The sequence below is a fragment of the Physella acuta genome, unplaced genomic scaffold, assembly GCF_028476545.2.
Source record: "Physella acuta isolate Inbredline_101_S28 unplaced genomic scaffold, ASM2847654v3 ptg000441l, whole genome shotgun sequence".
Classification (NCBI taxonomy): Eukaryota; Metazoa; Mollusca; class Gastropoda; family Physidae; genus Physella; species Physella acuta.
The window spans coordinates 324217-346149 of record NW_026731960.1 but is presented as its reverse complement, the minus strand read 5'-3'; the positions used below and the strand labels follow the sequence as shown (position 1 = coordinate 346149).

The 21933-nt window shown below is 39.7% G+C and overlaps 1 protein-coding gene across 1 annotated transcript in view; it reads right to left on the bottom strand.

Annotated features, from left to right (window-relative positions):
- LOC131943082 (leucine-rich repeat-containing protein 7) overlaps nt 1-20824 on the bottom strand; it is a 44817-nt gene extending 23993 nt beyond the window's left edge. The window contains exons 1-3 of the mRNA XM_059303092.1: nt 20543-20824; nt 3867-4049; nt 1000-1117 (exon numbers count right to left, since the gene is read on the bottom strand). Coding sequence (XP_059159075.1) covers nt 1000-1117; nt 3867-4040 — 292 coding nt within the window. The 5' untranslated portion in view covers nt 4041-4049; nt 20543-20824. The remainder of the gene's footprint in view (nt 1-999; nt 1118-3866; nt 4050-20542) is intronic.
- Between the last annotated feature and the right edge of the window lie 1109 nt (nt 20825-21933).

Genomic DNA, 21933 nt, shown 5'->3' with positions numbered 1-21933 from the left:
CATACACACAACCCCCACAAAGATGCACTGACTCCACAAAGACACTGACTGTCACAAAGACACCACAATGATCCAGTGAGCCCACAAAGACACCGACACCACAAAGACACACAACCACCAAATACACTAAAACCGAAAAGACACATTGACCCCCACTAAGACATACCGACCACCACAAAGACACACCGACCCCCACAAAGACACACTTACCCCCCACAAAGACACCGACCCCCACAAAGACACACCAAACCCACACAGACACACCGACCCCCAAAAGACATACTGACCCCCCACAAAGACACCGATCCCCACAAAGACACACCGATCCCCACAAAGACACACAACCCCACAAAGAGACACTGACCCTCCACAAAGACACACCTACCCCCACAAAGACACACCTACCCCCACAAAGACACACCGACCACCACAAAGACACACCGACCCCCAAAAGACATACTGACCCCCCACAAAGACACCGATCCCCACAAAGACACACCGATCCCCACAAAGACACACAACCCCACAAAGAGACACTGACCCTCCACAAAGACACACCTACCCCCACAAAGACACACCTACCACCACAAAGACACACCTACCACCACAAAGACACACCTACCACCACAAAGACACACCTACCCCCACAAAGACACACCGACCACCACAAAGACACACCTACCACCACAAAGACACACCTACCCCCACAAAGACACACCGACCACTACAAAGACACACCTACCACCACAAAGACACACCTACCCCCACAAAGACACACCGACCACCACAAAGACACACCTACCACCACAAAGACACACCTACCCCCACAAAGACACACCGACCCCCACAAAGACACACCGACCCCCACAAAGACACACCGACCACCACAAAGACACACCTACCACCACAAAGACACACCTACCCCCACAAAGACACACCGACCACCACAAAGACACACCTACCCCCACAAAGACAATGAACCCACAAAGACACACTGACCATTTTTACTAAAGTCCAGCTCCTCTAGGTTGGCCAGGCTAGCGATGGCAGGAGGGATGCTGGTGATCTCGTTGTCACTGATGGTCAGCTTGCGGAGTCCGTGGCAATAGAACAGTTCCTGGCAACATAGGCATCAAGATAACGTCAGTAAATACACACACATACACACACAAAATAAATAAAAATAACAAACCATCGGGAAAAACTAATTTTTATCATAATTCTCATTGTCAGTTAACAGAGTAAAAACAACAAACAAACGGCTAAAATAAGAAAACTAGTTCAAACAACAAAAGACCTATAAAAACAACATAACGTCAGTTTATGCAACATAATGTCAGGTAAAACAAAAAGTCAATAAAAAAACAATGTAGAATCTAGTTAAAAACAAAATTATCTATTTAAACCAAAAAAAAACAACAGTTTTTAAAGGCTTTATTATAATCCACTGATTTAATGAACCATTTCACAGCTCATTGAACACCGCTTTGATGATCGTTGTCTGATGGTTATGTGATGGTTTAACGTAATTAACTCCCCTGAACAGTGCCAGCTATACAAAAATACAACATCAAAGACGGACGGACACCAAAACATAACAATTAAAAAGTTTAAAAAGAAAACTGAAATATATCACTGAACACTTCAAGACACCTACTAGAGTAAGGGGGGGAGCTACCGCACCAGTTGACACCCCACCAAGTAACGCCACTGGTTAATAATCATACGAATATCTAAGTCGGGGTATTTAATCCGCACAGAACATTCGATTTTGAAAAAAAAAAAACAATTTAATACAGTGCTAAGACAATGGGTTAGTACAATATAACGAGCCCACCAAGTAAAGAAGAAATATACGGGGATTCCCAGCCTGGAATGCAAGGCTACCTCGCATGGTGCAGTGGATTTAGCTAGGAGCTTTCTATAAACTACACTGAGATCCGGGAATTAAAGAACATTGGTTAACACGTCAAGTGATGTCAGTCACGTGACGTTCTATTTACAAAGAGAGTCCCAAAGGGCGGTGGAGCGATTAATTCAAGCCTTAGTAAAATAAATAAAAACACGGCTGATTATTGTATGCAGTGCAAGATAACAGCTTTATCAGCAAATGTAATTATGTTATGTAAGACAGCTGTTATCACTTTAGAAAAACCAGTAATTATTTAGATAACCTTGCAGGCCGATAAGAAAAATATATCTCCCCCAACATGTAACATGTTGCCACTGTAAGGCTGTTTCAAGTGGTGGCCTATAATGAAGACCTATTAGGCTTGGGTTCAAATCTAATTTCCGCTAGATTGGTAAGGCTTTTGTCTAAGTACTGTAGTACGTTTATATGTATGGTCATACGTTTAGAAGTACTAAGTACGGTAGCCTTTTTTTTATAACAAGTAAGCACTGTATCACGTTTATAACTAGTAAGCACAGCAGTACGTTTATGACCACTAAGTACGGTATTACGTTTTTAAGTACTAAGCGCGGCAGCACGTTTTTTTTGTACTAAGTACGATCTCACGTTGGAAGGAGAACTAGGCTGAGTTACGTAGATCAGAGGCGTAGCGAGGGGGGGCGGGACACATGTCCCCGGGCGCCGACCCTTAGGGGCGCCAAAATGGGTTGGAAAATAAATTGAAAGGTTGAAGGAGGGGGGGGGGGTGCAAATCGAAATCTTGAGGGGGGTTTGTCCCCGGGCGCCGGGAAGGGTCGCTACGCCTCTGACGTAGATCAGTGCAACACTATTTTTTCTCATTTAAAAAACCTAAAACAATCGGTACCTTCTATCCACTGATTGCTAGAACCTTTAACAGAAGTTTTTTTTTTTTTTTTTATCTCAGCTAACCATAATGTTAGAGCCTTTAACAGAACATATGTCCCCAGCTAAGGATAATGTTAGAACCTTTAACCGAAGATATCTGTCCCCAGCCAACCATAATGTTAGAACCTTTGAGAGTCTTTATATGTCTAGACTTGAGATTACATCGGGAGGTGGGGAGGGCAGCCCTATGAGCTAGCTGGTTTCTGGTAATTGCAGGGACCCATCACGTGGCTTGAGTTTCACGAATAAAATGGGGCACAGTCGGCTTGCTACACAATCAAGTTTTTTTTGTAACTCGCGTTTTCCAATGTAAAATAAAGGCGTGCTTTATTTAGAACACTCCGCCCCACCCCCCTTCCCAGAATTAAGTTATATTCAAATTTTTATGCGGCCCCGCAGTTATAAATAGCTTTTAATTACTCTTAATGCCTATACAATTCATAATCAATATTACATTAACGACTAACGTTTCCTACATTTGATAAAAAAAAATGGAGCGGATAATATCGAAGAACAATGTAAACAGTTTTTAAGTAACAGTCGAATCAAACAGGGTGGTCGCTTAACGGGATTGGTTTACTCTGGTCAAACGTTGCAACACAATGAAATCTGACGACAAAATCACCGAATCAGACAAAACAAAACCTCAACCTACCCTAAGTTACAACCAAGACCGTCCCTGACTAAGCAAGATAAAATCTACCCTGGGAAGGTCTCAAATCTGACTAAACAAGACCTACCCTGGGAAGGTCCCTAATTTGACTACACAAGATCTACCCTGAGAAGGTCCCTGACCTGACTAAAACAAGACAAGATCTACCCTGGGAAGGTCCCTGACCTGACTACACAAGACCTACCCTGGGAAAGTCCCTGACCTGACTAAAACAAGACAAGATCTACCCTGGGAAGGTCCCTGACCTGACTACACAAGACCTACCCTGGGAAAGTCCCTGATCTGACTACACAAGACCTACCCTGGGAAGGTCCCTGACCTGACTAAACAAGACCTACTCTGGGAAGGTCCCTGACCTGACAACACAAGACCTACCCTGGGAAGGTCCCTGATCTGGTTACAGTCAGCACGCAGCTCCTCCAAGGTCCGCTCCCTGTTGAAGACCTCACTGGGCACGTCGTGGAGACTGGAGTGTCTGTAGTCCAGCACGCGGATCTCCTCCTCCATCTTGGGCCGCAGACAGGGGCATTTCTTCACGATGCCCGCCATGTCCTATGGCTGAAAGTAGAGTACAGGGCACTGTTAGCACACATATACTAATCAGCATTCATTCTAGCATCTTTAAATTCATGCATATAACAGTAATCTGATAGTTTAGATATAGTTAGGTGTGTACGTGCTACGCTGATATTTTTCATATGAGCATCATTTTTTTTTTAAAAAAAAAAAACAACAAACAATATCTCTTGTTTAAATCAGCACGGAAACAGCAAAAAATCGAATGAAAGAATATAATACCCAATAGGTGAGTTTAATTAAGATGCTAATTGAATGGGTCAGTGATAATTTTTTTTAACCATTACTGATTTTAGGGTTAGGATCAGGGTAGGGATACCGTGTTATAACTCTCTAACAACTGGTGGCGGTATGAAAAATTCAGCTGTTTTCCTAAGAATGCCAACCTTTTATAGACACGCCAATGGAGACTTTTAACACGAGCTTGACTAAGGGCACAAAGTGACGAATCCAACCGAGCGAGACTTGCGTTAAGTTGTATGTGAATGACGGCTCGGATGAAATACAGTACTTTTTTGAAGTGCTAAACACTAACTACAGTCGGGGTAAAGTTTCAGATGGTGACTTGCTACACCTACTTACAAACTCAAAACCTCAAACAGCTTTGTATTGAACGGTTCAACCCTCTTTGACCCGATATCAATGTATAAAAGAAAGCCCGTTCTTTTATCTGAGTTTAATGCACGGCAATTAACGAGCCGCTTTTGACTTTTAACTGCCTTAATTAAAAAACAAAAGAAAAAACGGGGGAGGTAAGATTAGGCATTCTAATCAACCGTTTGTATCAGAGTTGTATCCCCGAACTGACTTAGGAGAACCCGGTAAGCTGATCACTCGTGTTTGTACGGGCCAATCGGCCGACCCTAGGCAAACGGTGCCCCACAGTTAAACAAACCCTGGGAGGAGGGGGGGGGGCATGTTGTCAGTCATGTTTGAACGGAAGGGGACGGCGAGCGAGTAAATCAGGACAGAAAGCAAGACGGACTGCTACAGCTGAGGTTTTCAAGCACTGGATCCTTTATGTTTATCTCTGGTCACGTCTTCTTAAGAGAAACAAAACCTGTTACAGTTTTAAGTAATGGGAGTTAAAACTGCGATTTAGAATTTTTATAACAGATCTTTATTAAACGTAGAAAGTAGAGTCGTGTCTGAAAGGAGACGTAACTCGCGATAAGAAAACAGTCAAGGATCGCGTCCCCTGGTTTCCAGACGACACTAGCTAAGGGTAACAACAATGCCTAGCGTCAGGGGCTCCGATATGGACCAATAATACGCTAATGCTAGACCCCAGATAAGTGTAATTGTTGGCCTTAGGCTCAATGGCGGTTTTCAGAATGGCGGGGGGAGGGGGAGAAGAGAAGGATTACAGTAATGGTTGTAAATGTGTAGTTGTGTTTGTACAAGGGGAGAGAACTGCTAGGAATAAAGAGTTCCTTGAGGAAATCTACAGTAAAATCATTTATAAAATCTGCACGTCTAGACGGATCTGAAAAACGACAGGAGTGGTTTCCCTGTAATCTACACGCTTTATACTTCGGTATTAGCATGATAAGACAAACAGAAAAAAACTGTTCGATAAAACGGCATTGGATATTTTGAATGAGCATCATTAAAGGCCTAAGCAAAAAGCACTTATCCTATCCATAAGCCTAGCTCTAAACTTGCCAGAACGACGCTTCTCTGGACTAGTGTGGCCGAGAGGCAGAACGTTTGATGGCTAACTCCGAAAATCCTGAGTTCGAACACCCAGACAGACGAGGCTAGTGAGCTGGCGACAGCAACCCATCTACCCAGAAAACTTCTAAATCAAACAACTGTAACCTTGTAGGTTTTTTTTTTGGATAGACACAGGACCATGGAAGCAAATACACAAAGAAAAGACAGGCTGAAGTTGGAGTCAACGAATCATAAGGTGCTTAAAATGTCGACACGCAATCCTTGTGTTGGAGGAAGTACCAACATTACACGTGAGAACGAAGAAAAATGTTGCTGTATTATTGAACAGAAGTCCTATAATTGATGATTCATTAAACATGAACTGAGTTAAGAACCAATCAGAAGGGAACCTCGTTAAATTAAATCAATAAAGGTTTAGAGCAGTGGCAAACATAAGATTAGTGCATATGTTGACAGTACTTGTATGGTGCTCTAGTTGACAGTACTTGTGTGGTGCAAAAGTTGACAGTACTTGTGTGGTGCACTAGTTGACAGTACTTGTGTGGTGCACTAGTTGACAGTACTTGTGTGGTGCACTAGTTGACAGTACTTGTCGTGCACTAGTTGACAGTACTTGTGTGGTGCAAAAGTTGACAGTACTTGTGTGGTGCACTATTTGACAGTACTTGTGTGGTGCAAAAGTTGACAGTACTTGTGTGGTGCAAAAGTTGACATTACTTGTGTGGTGCAAAAGTTGACAGTACTTGTGTGGTGCACTAGTTGACAGTTCTTGTGTGGTGCACTAGTTGACAGTACTTGTCGTGCACTAGTTGACAGTACTTGTGTGGTGCACTATTTGACAGTACTTGTGTGGTGCACTAGTGACAGTACTTGTGTGGTTCAAAAGTTGACAGTACTTGTGTGGTGCAAAAATTGACAGTACTTGTGTGGTGCTCATGTGGACAGTACTTGTACAACCAGGTGTACACAGTGTACCTATTGTAACTGTCGTGGGATTAGTGACTAAGGCGAATTGTTGTTGGTGTTGGGGGAGGGGGATAATTTGGGTAAACTAAAATGTTTTTAAATATTCTTTCAGTTTATGGGTTTAACACAAGTATAAAGGCTTCGTGTATATACAGGCTTTATGTATATATAGGCTTTGTGTATATAAAAGCTTCATGTATCAACAATACTAAGGATGGAAGGGTGAAACACGGTGATAGTCGTGCACAGAATGAGAAGATAGGTATGGTGGAGCACAGTAGTGGGACTGTCAGAGTGGAGACATCCATGCAGTGAAACAGAAAGGTGACGCACTAGGTGAATTAGGACGGAGACAGTCATAGTGAAACAGAAAGGTGATACACTAGGTGAATTAGGATGGAGACAGAAATAGTGAAACAGAAAGGTGACACACGAGGTGAATTAGGACGGAGACAGACATAGTGAAACAGAAAGGTGACACACTAGGTGAATTAGGATGGAGACAGTCATAGTGAAATAGAAAGGTGACACACGAGGTGAATTAGGATGGAGACAGTCATAGTGAAACAGAATGGAGACAGTGAAACAGAATGGTGACACACTTGGTGAATCAGGACGGAGACAGACATAGTGAAACAGAAAGGTGACACACGAGGTGAATTAGGACGGAGACAGACATAGTGAAACAGAAAGGTGACACACGAGGTGAATTAGGATGGAGACAGTCATAGTGAAATAGAAAGGTGACACACTAGGTGAATTAGGATGGAGACAGTCATAGTGAAATAGAAAGGTGACACACTAGGTGAATTAGGACGGAGACAGTCATAGTGAAACAGAATGGAGACAGTGAAACAGAATGGTGACACACTTGGTGAATTAGGACGGAGACAGACATAGTGAAACAGAAAGGTGACACACGAGGTGAATTAGGACGGAGACAGTCATAGTGAAACAGAATGGAGACAGTGAAACAGAAAGGTGACACACGAGGTGAATTAGGACGGAGACAGTCATAGTGAAACAGAATGGAGACAGTGAAACAGAATGGTGACACACTTGGTGAATTAGGACGGAGACAGACATAGTGAAACAGAAAGGTGACACACGAGGTGAATTAGGACGGAGACAGTCATAGTGAAACAGAATGGAGACAGTGAAACAGAAAGGTGACACACGAGGTGAATTAGGACGGAGACAGTCATAGTGAAACAGAATGGAGACAGTGAAACAGAAAGGTGACACACGAGGTGAATTAGGATGGAGACAGACATAGTGAAACAGAAAGGTGACACACGAGGTGAATTAGGACGGAGACAGTCATAGTGAAACAGAATGGAGACAGCCAAACAGAATAGAGACAGCCAAAGTAAAACAGAATGGAGACAGCTATAGCGTAGCACATCTCTGCGAGAACAGCAACAACATTACAATGTACACATCTACTGTGTGCTAACAAACTAGCCGCCATACGCAGCAACAAATCTAAACGCTTCAACGACTCGTGTTTAACTAGCTAACGGTTTTGTCGCCAACCCGACCCCATCCCACACGACCCCCACCCCCGACAAACGTGACTTAAAACGACAATCTTGTGGTGCTACGTCTCGGTATCCCGTCGAAGCGAGAGAGAAACAAGACGAAAAATACCCTAGATTAAATGGCGTTTTCTAACGGAGTTCTGAATGGCGTGTCATGCCTCGTCAGCGCTGTGTCGCACAACACTACGTGCGTGGCGAGGGAGGTATTAGTGCTAGATAAAGGAACTTAGGGGCAGGGGGGATGTGGGGGTGGGGGCGGTAGAAAACAGCACCGCCAGAAATAGATACATAATGGAATAACTTTTCTAAAAGCTTCTTTTGATGGCTGGAAGTTTCAGATGTCATGTATTGAAATCTGGGTAAACTTCCAAAGGTATGGCTGACTGAGGAACGTTGACTTTATCATTCATCAAGTAGTTGATACGGGGACCCCACTAAATGTAGTAAATGAGGACCACTGACATTATAACTTATCAAATATTTGACGCGGGGCCCGACTATATGAGAATGAGGACCACTGCGTTTATTACTCATGAAATATATGACGCAGGGCCCCATTATGTGAGGACCACTGACTTTATCACTCATCAAATATTTGACGCAGGGCCCCATTATGTGAGGACCACTGACTTTATCACTCATCAAATATTTGACGCGGGGCCCCATTATGTGAGGACCACTGACTTTATCACTCATCAAATATTTGACGCAGGGCCCCATTATGTGAGGACCACTGACTTTATCACTCATCAAATATTTGACGCAGGGCCCCATTATGTGAGGACCACTGACTTTATCACTCATCAAATATTTGACGCGGGGCCCGACTATGTGAGGACCACTGACTTTATCACTCATGAAATATTTGACGCAGGGCCCCATTATGTGAGGACCACTGACTTTATCACTCATCAAATATTTGACGTGGGGCCCGACTATGTGAGGACCACTGACTTTATCACTCATCAAATATTTGACGCAGGGCCCCATTATGTGAGGACCACTGACTTTATCACTCATCAAATATTTGACGTGGGGCCCGACTATGTGAGGACCACTGACTTTATCACTCATCAAATATTTGACGCAGGGCCCCATTATGTGAGGACCACTGACTTTATCACTCATCAAATATTTGACGTGGGGCCCGACTATGTGAGGACCACTGACTTTATCACTCATCAAATATTTGACGCAGGGCCCCATTATGTGAGGACCACTGACTTTATCACTCATCAAATATTTGACGTGGGGCCCGACTATGTGAGGACCACTGACTTTATCACTCATCAAATATTTGACGCAGGGCCCCATTATGTGAGGACCACTGACTTTATCACTCATCAAATATTTGACGTGGGGCCCCATTATGTGAGGACCACTGACTTTATCACTCATCAAATATTTGACGCGGGGCCCGACTATGTGAGGACCACTGACTTTATCACTCATCAAATATTTGACGCAGGGCCCCATTATGTGAGGACCACTGACTTTATCACTCATCAAATATTTGACGCAGGGCCCCATTATGTGAGGACCACTGACTTTATCACTCATCAAATATTTGACGCGGGGCCCGACTATGTGAGGACCACTGACTTTATCACTCATGAAATATTTGACGCAGGGCCCCATTATGTGAGGACCACTGACTTTATCACTCATCAAATATTTGACGTGGGGCCCGACTATGTGAGGACCACTGACTTTATCACTCATCAAATATTTGACGCAGGGCCCCATTATGTGAGGACCACTGACTTTATCACTCATCAAATATTTGACGTGGGGCCCGACTATGTGAGGACCACTGACTTTATCACTCATCAAATATTTGACGCAGGGCCCCATTATGTGAGGACCACTGACTTTATCACTCATCAAATATTTGACGTGGGGCCCGACTATGTGAGGACCACTGACTTTATCACTCATCAAATATTTGACGCAGGGCCCCATTATGTGAGGACCACTGACTTTATCACTCATCAAATATTTGACGTGGGGCCCGACTATGTGAGGACCACTGACTTTATCACTCATCAAATATTTGACGCAGGGCCCCATTATGTGAGGACCACTGACTTTATCACTCATCAAATATTTGACGTGGGGCCCCATTATGTGAGGACCACTGACTTTATCACTCATCAAATATTTGACGCGGGGCCCGACTATGTGAGGACCACTGACTTTATCACTCATCAAATATTTGACGTGGGGCCCGACTATGTTGTATTAAATAAAACAAACATGACTCACGATCGGGTGTGTGAAAACGGAATAGCTCAAACAAAATGTGGGGTGGGTGTGGCGAGACACGGGACCGTTGGGTGACTTTATGAAAGTCCCACACACCTGCCCCTGCTATACAGGTAGACAGAGCACCGCCTTATGGCAGACGTCTTGTCTAGGCGGGGTTACGGCACCTGCCAATACAATTCATCTGTGTCATCTTCCTGTGGGTTAGGGATAGGATTATCCTGATCTTTTGGTTGTGAAAAATATAGTTCCCTTTTCGGATCTGGCGGTCCGTGTGACAGGTGGAATAGAGTTCACCTGTTTCTGTAACCTCGGCATATGAAGGGATAGTGTGGTCAGCACTATGCCTAGCCACCGTTACATTCCCTAACGTGAACTTGAACCCGGATTCGAACTAGAGACTTCGGGTTAGCAGTATTTAGTTAGGCCCACAGACCAAACAAAAATAGAACTGACTCGAAAACTCCAAAAAAGTAACTTATTCAAGTGTGAAAACATGATTAAGGGTTTATCTTTGTTTTTTGTTGATGAATAAGTTGTACCTACAAATGTTTTGATAATGCCCAAACTCTGAGTTTAGACACCTAGAACTAGATAGGAGAACCTACACTCAAGAAAACATTGTATTAAATCTAAGGTTAGACAACTCAATACAACACACATTTTTTAATACTGGCTCTTAAAAAACACACCTGACTTTCAACCTGAAGATTTCTTCCAATAGTCAACAGAGACAAACCACTTGACGAGCTGGGAGAAGTGTCGCTCTCAAATGCTGTTTGTTAAAATCTTTTCAAATAGATTTCACTTTCTTTTCGGTGTTAACACAATCATTAGGGTCAGGGAGTAATGACTACTTTTACAGCACACTTCCTCCACAGACTACATTATATAGCACATTTTATTCAAAGGCTACCTTATAGAGCACATTTTCCTATATAGACTAAATTACATAACACATGCTTGGTGTTATAAGATACATCATATTCAATGGTCCGTCTAACCGGTTGCGCGGCCGCGCAGTAGTTTTGAACTCGCCGCGTAGTCATTTTGTAAAATACTTAAATATCCTTGTTTTTAGACGTTTACTTTAGAACACCGCGCACACAAAAAACTCGTTGCACACTACCTTTTTCCACTCAAAAAGGTACGCTGAACTTGATGCACCACTACCACCAATTCCATAACACTAGTCACATTAGAAGTTTGCTAGACTTTCTTTAAGTAATCAAAGTCTACATAAAGTAACCACACAATCACGTGACTTGTCAGAATAAACAATGAATCAAATGTCAAGTTTTTCTTGACACAAATGTACACGTTGTAGCCTGGCTTAAAATGACAGGTCCTGTGACTAGCAAGTTTTGACCAAACATCGCCAGAACGCCAAAACTTGGGTAGAACTCCAGGCTTAACGTTTTTAGCCGATTAAACGGGGCTTAATCTCGTTGATGGCATGAACGGGCTAAGCCCTTTAGTCCATTGGTTTACCCCCCGCGATTCTGCGGGTATTCAGCCACTAATGATGTTTGTCAAACTCCATTAACGTCGTAGCCTTGGCTTGTGTTTTGACGGCTGTTTAGCCATGTTTCTGACAACTTCACTGACGGATGTTTAACTGTTACAACTCGCTTCTTTGAGGGGCGTTTCATTTTTTGTAGTAACTAAATTTTATGACGGGTGTATGGTCATATTTCTAACAACTAACTTTTCTGACGGGCTTCTTAGCTGTTACTAGTAATACTAGCAACTAACTTTTCTGTATCGCGTTTAATTTGTGTAGCTATTAACCTTTCTGGCGCGTGTATAACTGTTTATAACTTTTTTTTATGGGCGTTTAATTGTTACTATGTACTTTCCTGTTAAGTTAGTTGGATATGCTGATTCTAAGTTCCTGTTTCAGCACAAACGCCTTCCTGTTGCTAGCAAGAGACTAGTAGTAGCCAACTACAACAACAAATAAAAAAAAAACCATCCTGAAGTCGTTATCGCTCACTGCTCCCCTACAAGACACTAGCACTTTATCAGGATCTGGGTGAGACATCTTGCCCATATCAGAAAAATTAAGTTGTTATTCAACTCCAACCACTACAAATCATCCATTTACTAATATATCTACCTTGTTTCTTTTTAGTGTGTTTTTTTCTTCTATCGAATTCAAAGGTCTGTTCTGTCTCGTCATTAAAAATTCGTTTCTTTTTTTTTTTTATAAAGTTTCTATTTCAAAATCTACTTTATTTACACACACATTAAGCCTAAATATACAAATGACAATCGTCACAAGTACGCTGATTACTAACAAGGCATTGTTTTTATTTCGGTATCTTGATTAGTTCTTCGCCACAATAATTGTATACTAGCATTGTGAATTATGAATGAGACACAAACCGTCTAATAAATATTTCATTCCCACACTTAATGTAATGTTTATTTTATGTGACCGGCATCAGTTTATAGACCAATGTGCGATGGTTCTGTGTACGCTAAAATTGAGGTGAACCATAACAAATCTAACACTGAACAATAACCAACTACATCTTTGCCTGTCGTAGTAGCCTCCCCCTGTCCGAGTCAATGACCTTTCCATTGTCGTCCCCAGCCGGCTGAAACCCACTGACCTTTGAAAGGGACCAACACATTTCGATACCTAATGATTGCTTGTGGGTTTCAATAGGCCTTTATTTCTCGCATCAGATGGGTCACCATCAAGTGGAGTGTCCCCCCTCCCCACCCCTCACCCCCACTTGAAACAACCTGGGGTATGAATGACGGTTGATCTAAATGTGTAAAGTGGGTACTTTAGGGCGTGGATAAGGGCAAGAGGGTGGGGGAGGTGCTGGTGGGGATGGGTGCGGTACTCCAAATATTGTATACTTAGAATTGTGAATGGACGGTGCTATTGACTGTAGGGGATGGAGAGTTATGAATTGATAATAAATCAATATTGCTGACTTCAGAGGAAGGAGAATTATGACTGAATAACATTGTTGACTTCAGATGAAAGAGAATTATGACTGAATAACATTGTTGACTTCAGATGAAAGAGAATTATGACTGAATAACATTGTTGACTTCAGAGGGAAGATAATTATGACTGAATAACATTGTTGACTTCAGATGAAAGAGAATTATGACTGAATAACATTGTTGACTTCAGAGGAAAGAGAATTATGACTAAACAGAATTGTTGACTTAGGAAAGAGAATTATGACTGAATAATATTGTTGACTGCGATACCAATGAAATGATAGAACGATCTGGCTGACTGGAGGAGAAAAAGAATGATGACTGAGACGTCACTTAAGTATGGATGTCCCCCCCCCCCCCCACCAGATGGGTACCACACCCCCTGAATGTACCCCTGTCACCCTCTTCTCCCCACGCTATTACCCCCGTGTCTTGTACCTGGGTATTTGCCTACGGCTTACCTCAATGATATGACAATGCCATGATTTGCGTGTCACGGTGTGTATAAACAAACGACCCGAGATTTACCAATTCATCCACCCTGGCACATTCGAGTAGATTTGGCCAGGTAACCCACCACTACTAAAGTCAAACCTGGGTTATATTTAGTTCTGACAGACCAGCTTACGCTAGATCTCTACACTACAACCCTCTTACAATAAAAGAAAAATACTTTTTTGCTCCAGACACAAGTGGTGCGACCTTTGAGAGACAGCCCGTATCGACAACTGCATACACACAATTTACGCTATTCAAATTCCAATGTGCCGAACTGCTATTTGCACAAAGTTCCTAACGGCCTAAACATGTAACGTCGCCAAACACGTTTTTTTTTTTCGGCACGGCATCTGCTGATAAAACTACACCATCAGCTGTGGGCAGCCTTGAACTGAAGCTCACAGGGAATACAATGACTGCTAGAAGCCCCAACTCTTTATACAAACATCTAAAAAAATATTGCAAAGGACTCACAGACTCAATAAAATCCATAAGAAAAACTGAGTTTGTCGATTAGCAGAAGCAAGATCTACAAAGTGGTTTACTTACGCTTGATGTCCCAAGCTAAGTGTCATGACCACAGCAGGTTATAGTAAACTTCCGCGAGATCTTCTAAATTACAGATAACTTTGTATTATAATTACAGATAACTTTGTATTATAAGTCCTTTGAGAGCACCTCGCACACACAATACATTCTGTACACACCCTTTTAACTCTATAGCGTGAATATTGACACAGATAACGACAGCATCAACACAACACACAGCCTAAGCCAAGATGTCGGCAACTTTTTTTTTAGTACAGATTCACCTTCTCGTACATATCTTTAACACCAATACTTCTTAGAGAGCCGTCGTACTGAAAAATATTCTACGAACCTAATGCATTCACTGTACACAAAGAAGATACCATACATTTTCCCCACAACTAATAGGCCAGTCAGTAATACGCTTAAATACTCGTTACAAACTGTCACATGTTTAGTATCATGTCTTGGTGCCATAGTTCACCGTCACTGCATTAGCCCAATACTTTAAGGTTATATAATCGTTTCTTAAGCACAAGCTATACCTAAGTAAGCAGTGTTAATCTCTAGTAATCAAGTAACGATACTTTTTACTTTGTATTCCCCCCATTAAATGTCAGTCTTGTAACATAAGATCAAAGGCATCTGATAGATTGGTTATTAAAAAATCGCATAAATTAAGCAACATAAGCTTTATTAATATACCCTAAAACCTACATAAAAGTGAGCGTTATATTTTACACCCGGACCAACTCAGCGATTCTCACACTTGTAGAGAAAGAAGAGCTGAATTCAACCCTGAAGCTCAAATCTCAACCTGTTCACGTTGTGTGGATGACTTTTGAAAGCGACCCTTGAAGTCTTGAAGTCACCCAATCATAGCGCCGTATCGAGTTTTATAGGCGTTTAGATTTAGATAAGACTAGAGGGGTCTGCCATGCCCCATAATCACACCGACTAACTCGCTAGGGGGACTACAGGTAAAAGCCATATAGAGGCTTTAACCTGGCTTTTACGGCTGGGTATCGGAGGGGGGGGGGGAGATTTCTTATCTTAAATGATATTATCTTAAAGGACCAGGGCGAGACAGAAGACATGTGAGCGCCTTTATCTGTCCGGGTTAACACAGGAAGCAGCTCCTTTGTTTAACTCGATGCTATTAGAGTTTAACCTGGTTTAGCGGACCGTGTTTAGCCGTTATTACAGTTTAACCTCATCTAGCTGTTATATGAGTTGAACTCGATATAACGGATCGTATTTAACATACAGTAAAGTTCAACCAATTGAACGTTCACCTGATATTAACAGTTTAACCCGATTCAGCTTACCGCGTTTAGTTGTTTTTACAGTATGATGCAGTATACCGTTCAACAATGTATAAGGTATTGTTACTTATCTGCAGTGTTGAGGTATAACATATAAGTTAACTAGCTTTTTCTCATTGTGTATGATTATACTTGTTTAGATAGCCATTAATTATAGTGCAATGTGTAAAGACTGGCAATAGATATTAATTACAGCTCTATTACTAGTCGCAAACACAATCATCAGAGAAATAAAGTCGCCAGCCAACAAAGTCGTCAGATAAAAAATAAAGCTACCACTGAAATATTGAGACACAGCCCATAATATTACCAGTAAATGTAAATCACTAACCAAATTATCAAACACTAATTCACCAGCCGTGTAAAATATGTAAACACTTGCATATAACCAGCCGTGCAAAATAAACACCTACATATAACCAGCCGTGCAAAATAAACACCTACATATAACCAGTCGTGTAAATTATGTAAACACCTACATATAACCAGCTGTGTATAATATGTAAACACCTACATATAACCAGCTGTGTAAATGTGTAAACACCTACATAATTATAACCAGCTGTGTAAATTATGTATACACTTACATATAACCAGCCGTGTAAAATATGTAAACAGATACTTATATCCAGCCGTGTAAATTATGTAAACACATATAACCAGCCGTGTAAATTATGTAAACACCTACATATAACCAGCCGTGCAAAATAAACACCTACATAAAACCAGCCGTGTACAATATGAAAACATCTACATATAACATGTTGAACAACCACATAATGCTATACCTACTGCGAACTCACGTTTTAATCAATTTATTAATTATAAGTGACTTAAAGGATTTTCCTTGTATAATCCTACCTCTCAGGGCAATACATCCAATTACACAAACAAAACTAAACATGCAGGCCTACTTATCTTCTGAGGTAGGGGTTCCTAACTGGGTTCGATCGAACCCCAGGGTGAGTCAGACTCAGGGGTTCGAGAGGTCAAGACACATACTCGACTTTTTGTCAGTGCGAAAGAAAAATTATTAAAAGGGGTCCAGTTCAGCGAATACGCTTATGAAACGGGTGGGGTTGGGTACCTCTAACAAGGTTAAGAACCACTGTGCTAGAGTATCAAGTTTGTAGCAATATAGCCATGTTAAACCTACAGTTAAAACTATGTAAACCTACCTAGATTATATCACGTTTGTAGCAATATAGCCATGTTAAACCTACAGTTAAAACTATGTAAACCTACCTAGATTATATCAAGTTTGTATCAATATAGCCATGTTAAACACAGTTAAAACTATATAAACCTACCTAGATTATATCACGTTTGTAGCAATATAGCCATGTTAAACCTACAGTTAAAACTATGTAAACCTACCTAGATTATATCAAGTTTGTAGCAATATAGCCATGTTAAACGTACAGTTAAAACTATGTAAACCTACCTAGATTATATCACGTTTGTAGCAATATAGCCATGTTAAACCTACAGTTAAAACTATGTAAACCTACCTAGATTATATCAAGTTTGTAGCAATATAGCCATGTTAAAACTACAGTTAAAACTATGTAAACCTACCTAGATTATATCAAGTTTGTAGCAATATAGCCATGTTAAACCTACAGTTAAAAAAAAAAAATCATAAAAAACGTTTTAATAACAAGCTTTTATGTAATGATGCACTAAAAAGTAGAAAATAAATTATAGACTACTATTTAAATAACTATAAAGAAAAGCGTGGGTCACTTTAGTATCTATTGGATACCTTTACTAATGTTAAGGAAGACACCCACGCTTTTCTTTATAGTTATTTAAATAGTAGTCTATAATTTATTTTCTACTTTTTAGTGCATCATTACATAAAAGCTTGTTATTAAAACGTTTTTTATGAATTTTTTTTTTCAGTACTTTACATGTTTTATCTACAATAGAGTTACATGACTAAAAACCATTGCGCGCCTACTGAATATCACGTTCAGTAGGCGCGCAATGGTTTTTGAACGCAGCCATTACGTGGTCGTGATGGCGCAGCTATTGATGACGCGTGTGGTGTGGTTGGCTAGACATGCCTACTAATTCGGTCCAAATTTTAATTAATTAATAAAAAATTAATTAGGCATCCGATTAATTAAGTCAAATTTAGTTTCAGATTGCATTGTCTTCATGTCTTGACCCACGTGCCAACTGTGAATCGTATCTGTCAAGTAGAACTGTCCGAATTTTCACTCCTGCGTTTCCGTCTAGACTGACGACAGACAGAGGAAGTGAGTTAAAAAAAAATTCATAAAAAACGTTTTAATAACAAGCTTTTATGTAATGATGCACTAAAAAGTAGAAAATAAATTATAGACTACTATTTAAATAACTATAAAGAAAAGCGTGGGTCACTTTAGTATCTATTGGATACCTTTACTAATGTTAAGGAAGACACCCACGCTTTTCTTTATAGTTATTTAAATAGTAGTCTATAATTTATTTTCTACTTTTTAGTGCATCATTACATAAAAGCTTGTTATTAAAACGTTTTTTATGAATTTTTTTTCAGTACTTTACATGTTTTATCTACAATAGAGTTACATGACTAAAAACCATTGCGCGCCTACTGAATATCACGTTCAGTAGGCGCGCAATGGTTTTTGAACGCAGCCATTACGTGGTCGTGATGGCGCAGCTATTGATGACGCGTGTGGTGTGGTTGGCTAGACATGCCTACTAATTCGGTCCAAATTTTAATTAATTCATAAAAAATCAATTAGGCATCCAATTAAGTCAAATTTAGTTTCAGATTGCATTGTCTTCATGTCTTGACCCACGTGCCAACTGTGAATCGTGTCGGTCAAGTAGAACTGTCCGAATTTTCACTCCTGCGTTTCCGTCAAGACAGACTTACGACAGACAGAGGAAGTGAGTTAAATAAAAGCTTGTAATAAAAGCTTGTAATAAAAGCTTGTAACTATGTAAACCTACCTAGATTATATCACGTTTGTAGCAATATATCCATGTTAAACCTACAGTTAAAACTATGTAAACCTACCTAGATTATATCAAGTTTGTAGCAATATAGCCATGTTAAACCTACAGTTAAAACTATGTAAACCTACCTAGATTATATCAAGTTTGTAGCAATATAGCCATGTTAAACCTACAGTTAAAACTATGTAAACCTACCTAGATTATATCAAGTTTGTAGCAATATAGCCATGTTAAACCTACAGTTAAAACTATGTAAACCTACCTAGATTATATCACGTTTGTAGCAATATAGCCATGTTAAACCTACAGTTAAAACTATGTAAACCTACCTAGATTATATCAAGTTTGTAGCAATATAGCCATGTTAAACCTACAGTTAAAACTATGTAAACCTACCTAGATTATATCAAGTTTGTATCAATATAGCCATGTTAAACACAGTTAAAACTATATAAACCTACCTAGATTATATCAAGTTTGTATCAATATAGCCATGTTAAACCTACAGTTAAAAATATATAAACCTACCTAGATTATATCACGTTTGTAGCAATATAGCCATGTTAAACCTACAGTTAAAACTATGTAAACCTACCTAGATTATATCAAGTTTGTAGCAATATAGCCATGTTAAACGTACAGTTAAAACTATGTAAACCTACCTAGATTATATCACGTTTGTAGCAATATATCCATGTTAAACCTACAGTTAAAACTATGTAAACCTACCTAGATTATATCAAGTTTGTAGCAATATAGCCATGTTAAACCTACAGTTAAAACTATGTAAACCTACCTAGATTATATCAAGTTTGTAGCAATATAGCCATGTTAAACCTACAGTTAAAACTATGTAAACCTACCTAGATTATATCAAGTTTGTAGCAATATAGCCATGTTAAACCTACAGTTAAAACTATGTAAACCTACCTAGATTATATCAAGTTTGTAGCAATATAGCCATGTTAAACCTACAGTTAAAACTATGTAAACCTACCTAGATTATATCACGTTTGTAGCAATATAGCCATGTTAAACCTACAGTTAAAACTATGTAAACCTACCTAGATTATATCACGTTTGTAGCAATATAGCCATGTTAAACCTACAGTTAAAACTATGTAAACCTACCTAGATTATATCAAGTTTGTAGCAATATAGCCATGTTAAACCTACAGTTAAAACTATGTAAACCTACCTAGATTATATCAAGTTTGTATCAATATAGCCATGTTAAACCTACAGTTAAAACTATATAAACCTACCTAGATTATATCACGTTTGTAGCAATATAGCCATGTTAAACCTACAGTTAAAACTATGTAAACCTACCTAGATTATATCAAGTTTGTAGCAATATAGCCATGTTAAACGTACAGTTAAAACTATGTAAACCTACCTAGATTATATCACGTTTGTAGCAATATAGCCATGTTAAACCTACAGTTAAAACTATGTAAACCTACCTAGATTATATCACGTTTGTAGCAATATAGCCATGTTAAACCTACAGTTAAAACTATGTAAACCTACCTAGATTATATCACGTTTGTAGCAATATAGCCATGTTAAACCTACAGTTAAAACTATATAAACCTACCTAGATTATATCAAGTTTGTATCAATATAGCCATGTTAAACATACAGTTAAAACTATATAAACCTACCTAAATTATATCAAGTTTGTAGCAACATACGTTAAACATACAGTTAAAACAATATACAGAGCACTTACCTAGAGTATCAAGTCTGTTTCATCAAGTTGACAAGATGCCCCGAGACGACAAATATCCAAGAGTTCTGCGATCATAAGTTAAAATATCCGGACTCCAAACTTACGAATACTTATCCAGAAACGTCAACATCTCGTTATCCAATGAACACAACACTATCTTGGTTTAAGCAATTTTTTTTTTTTACATCTGTCGGTATATCCTTCATGAATCACAGAGCAGCGCACTAAAATATCACATCAAAATAGGAGAAAGAAGGAACACTTTTCCAAGAGTCATGGACCTACGTAGACCTACATTTAAAGATAATAAAAAATATTAATATAAAATGGAATATTAACACAACCCCCCTCCATGAAAAAAATAGCCCAACATTCCAAAGATAACGAATGCAAATAGGATATCAAACTACGAATACGTTTTGTATTATTTGCATGATCTCGGACCATCATGTAAACGTAAACACAATACAAGAACACAAGACTACCACATTAGAAATTTGCACCATCCCATGCATGATCAAAAGATCAAGATTCTATAGATAATACAACTTACACATTACTGATCAAGATTCTAAAATAACACAACTAAAACATAACCGGCCAACATTTAAAGGATAACACAATACACATAATAGCCCAACATTCAAAGGATAACACAATACACATAATAGTCCACCATTCAAAGGCTAACACAATAAACATAATAGACCAACATTCAAAGGATAACACAACAAAAATAAAACAAACCTGTTGATAACAACTAAAACATAACCAACCCACATTCTTAAGATGACACAACAGCAAGCTTACAAATCACTAGTTTAACGCATAAAGTAATGTCATATCGTTCGATCAATGACTATTGAATATCCTTAAAACCCCAGGCCTCCCCTACTCAAACAATACATAGAGCAGCATCAAACCTTACAATTAGAAGTTGGCCGTCGATATTTCATTCAATAACTAAGTAAACACGGCATTTTGCTCCTGCGTAGATTCAACATCGACGCAATAATATTTACCCATGTTCGCGAGAAAAGTGGGCCCATTTATCGCAGAAGAAAGGGGTTTATTCACAGCCCTCTTCAGACTGGGGGTCACATAACGCCGGAAATGGTAGGTAGATGGGGGGAATCGCATGCCAATAATCTGCAGGGGGTATTATGTCAAGTCTTAGATAATATGGTATCCGGAAGTTGAATAGTTCCGAGAGGAATCAGTGTAGGTAGATAACAAAGGGTAGTGTTTGAAGACACTTAGATCTAGAAGGCAAGCATTGCCTACCTTAATCGGTTGATCAGTATTTATTCAGTTTTACATGTCAAATACTTGTTCGTTTTCTAAAAAAAAATAGTTGTATTTTGTTTTAGTGGTAAAAAAAAATATACAAC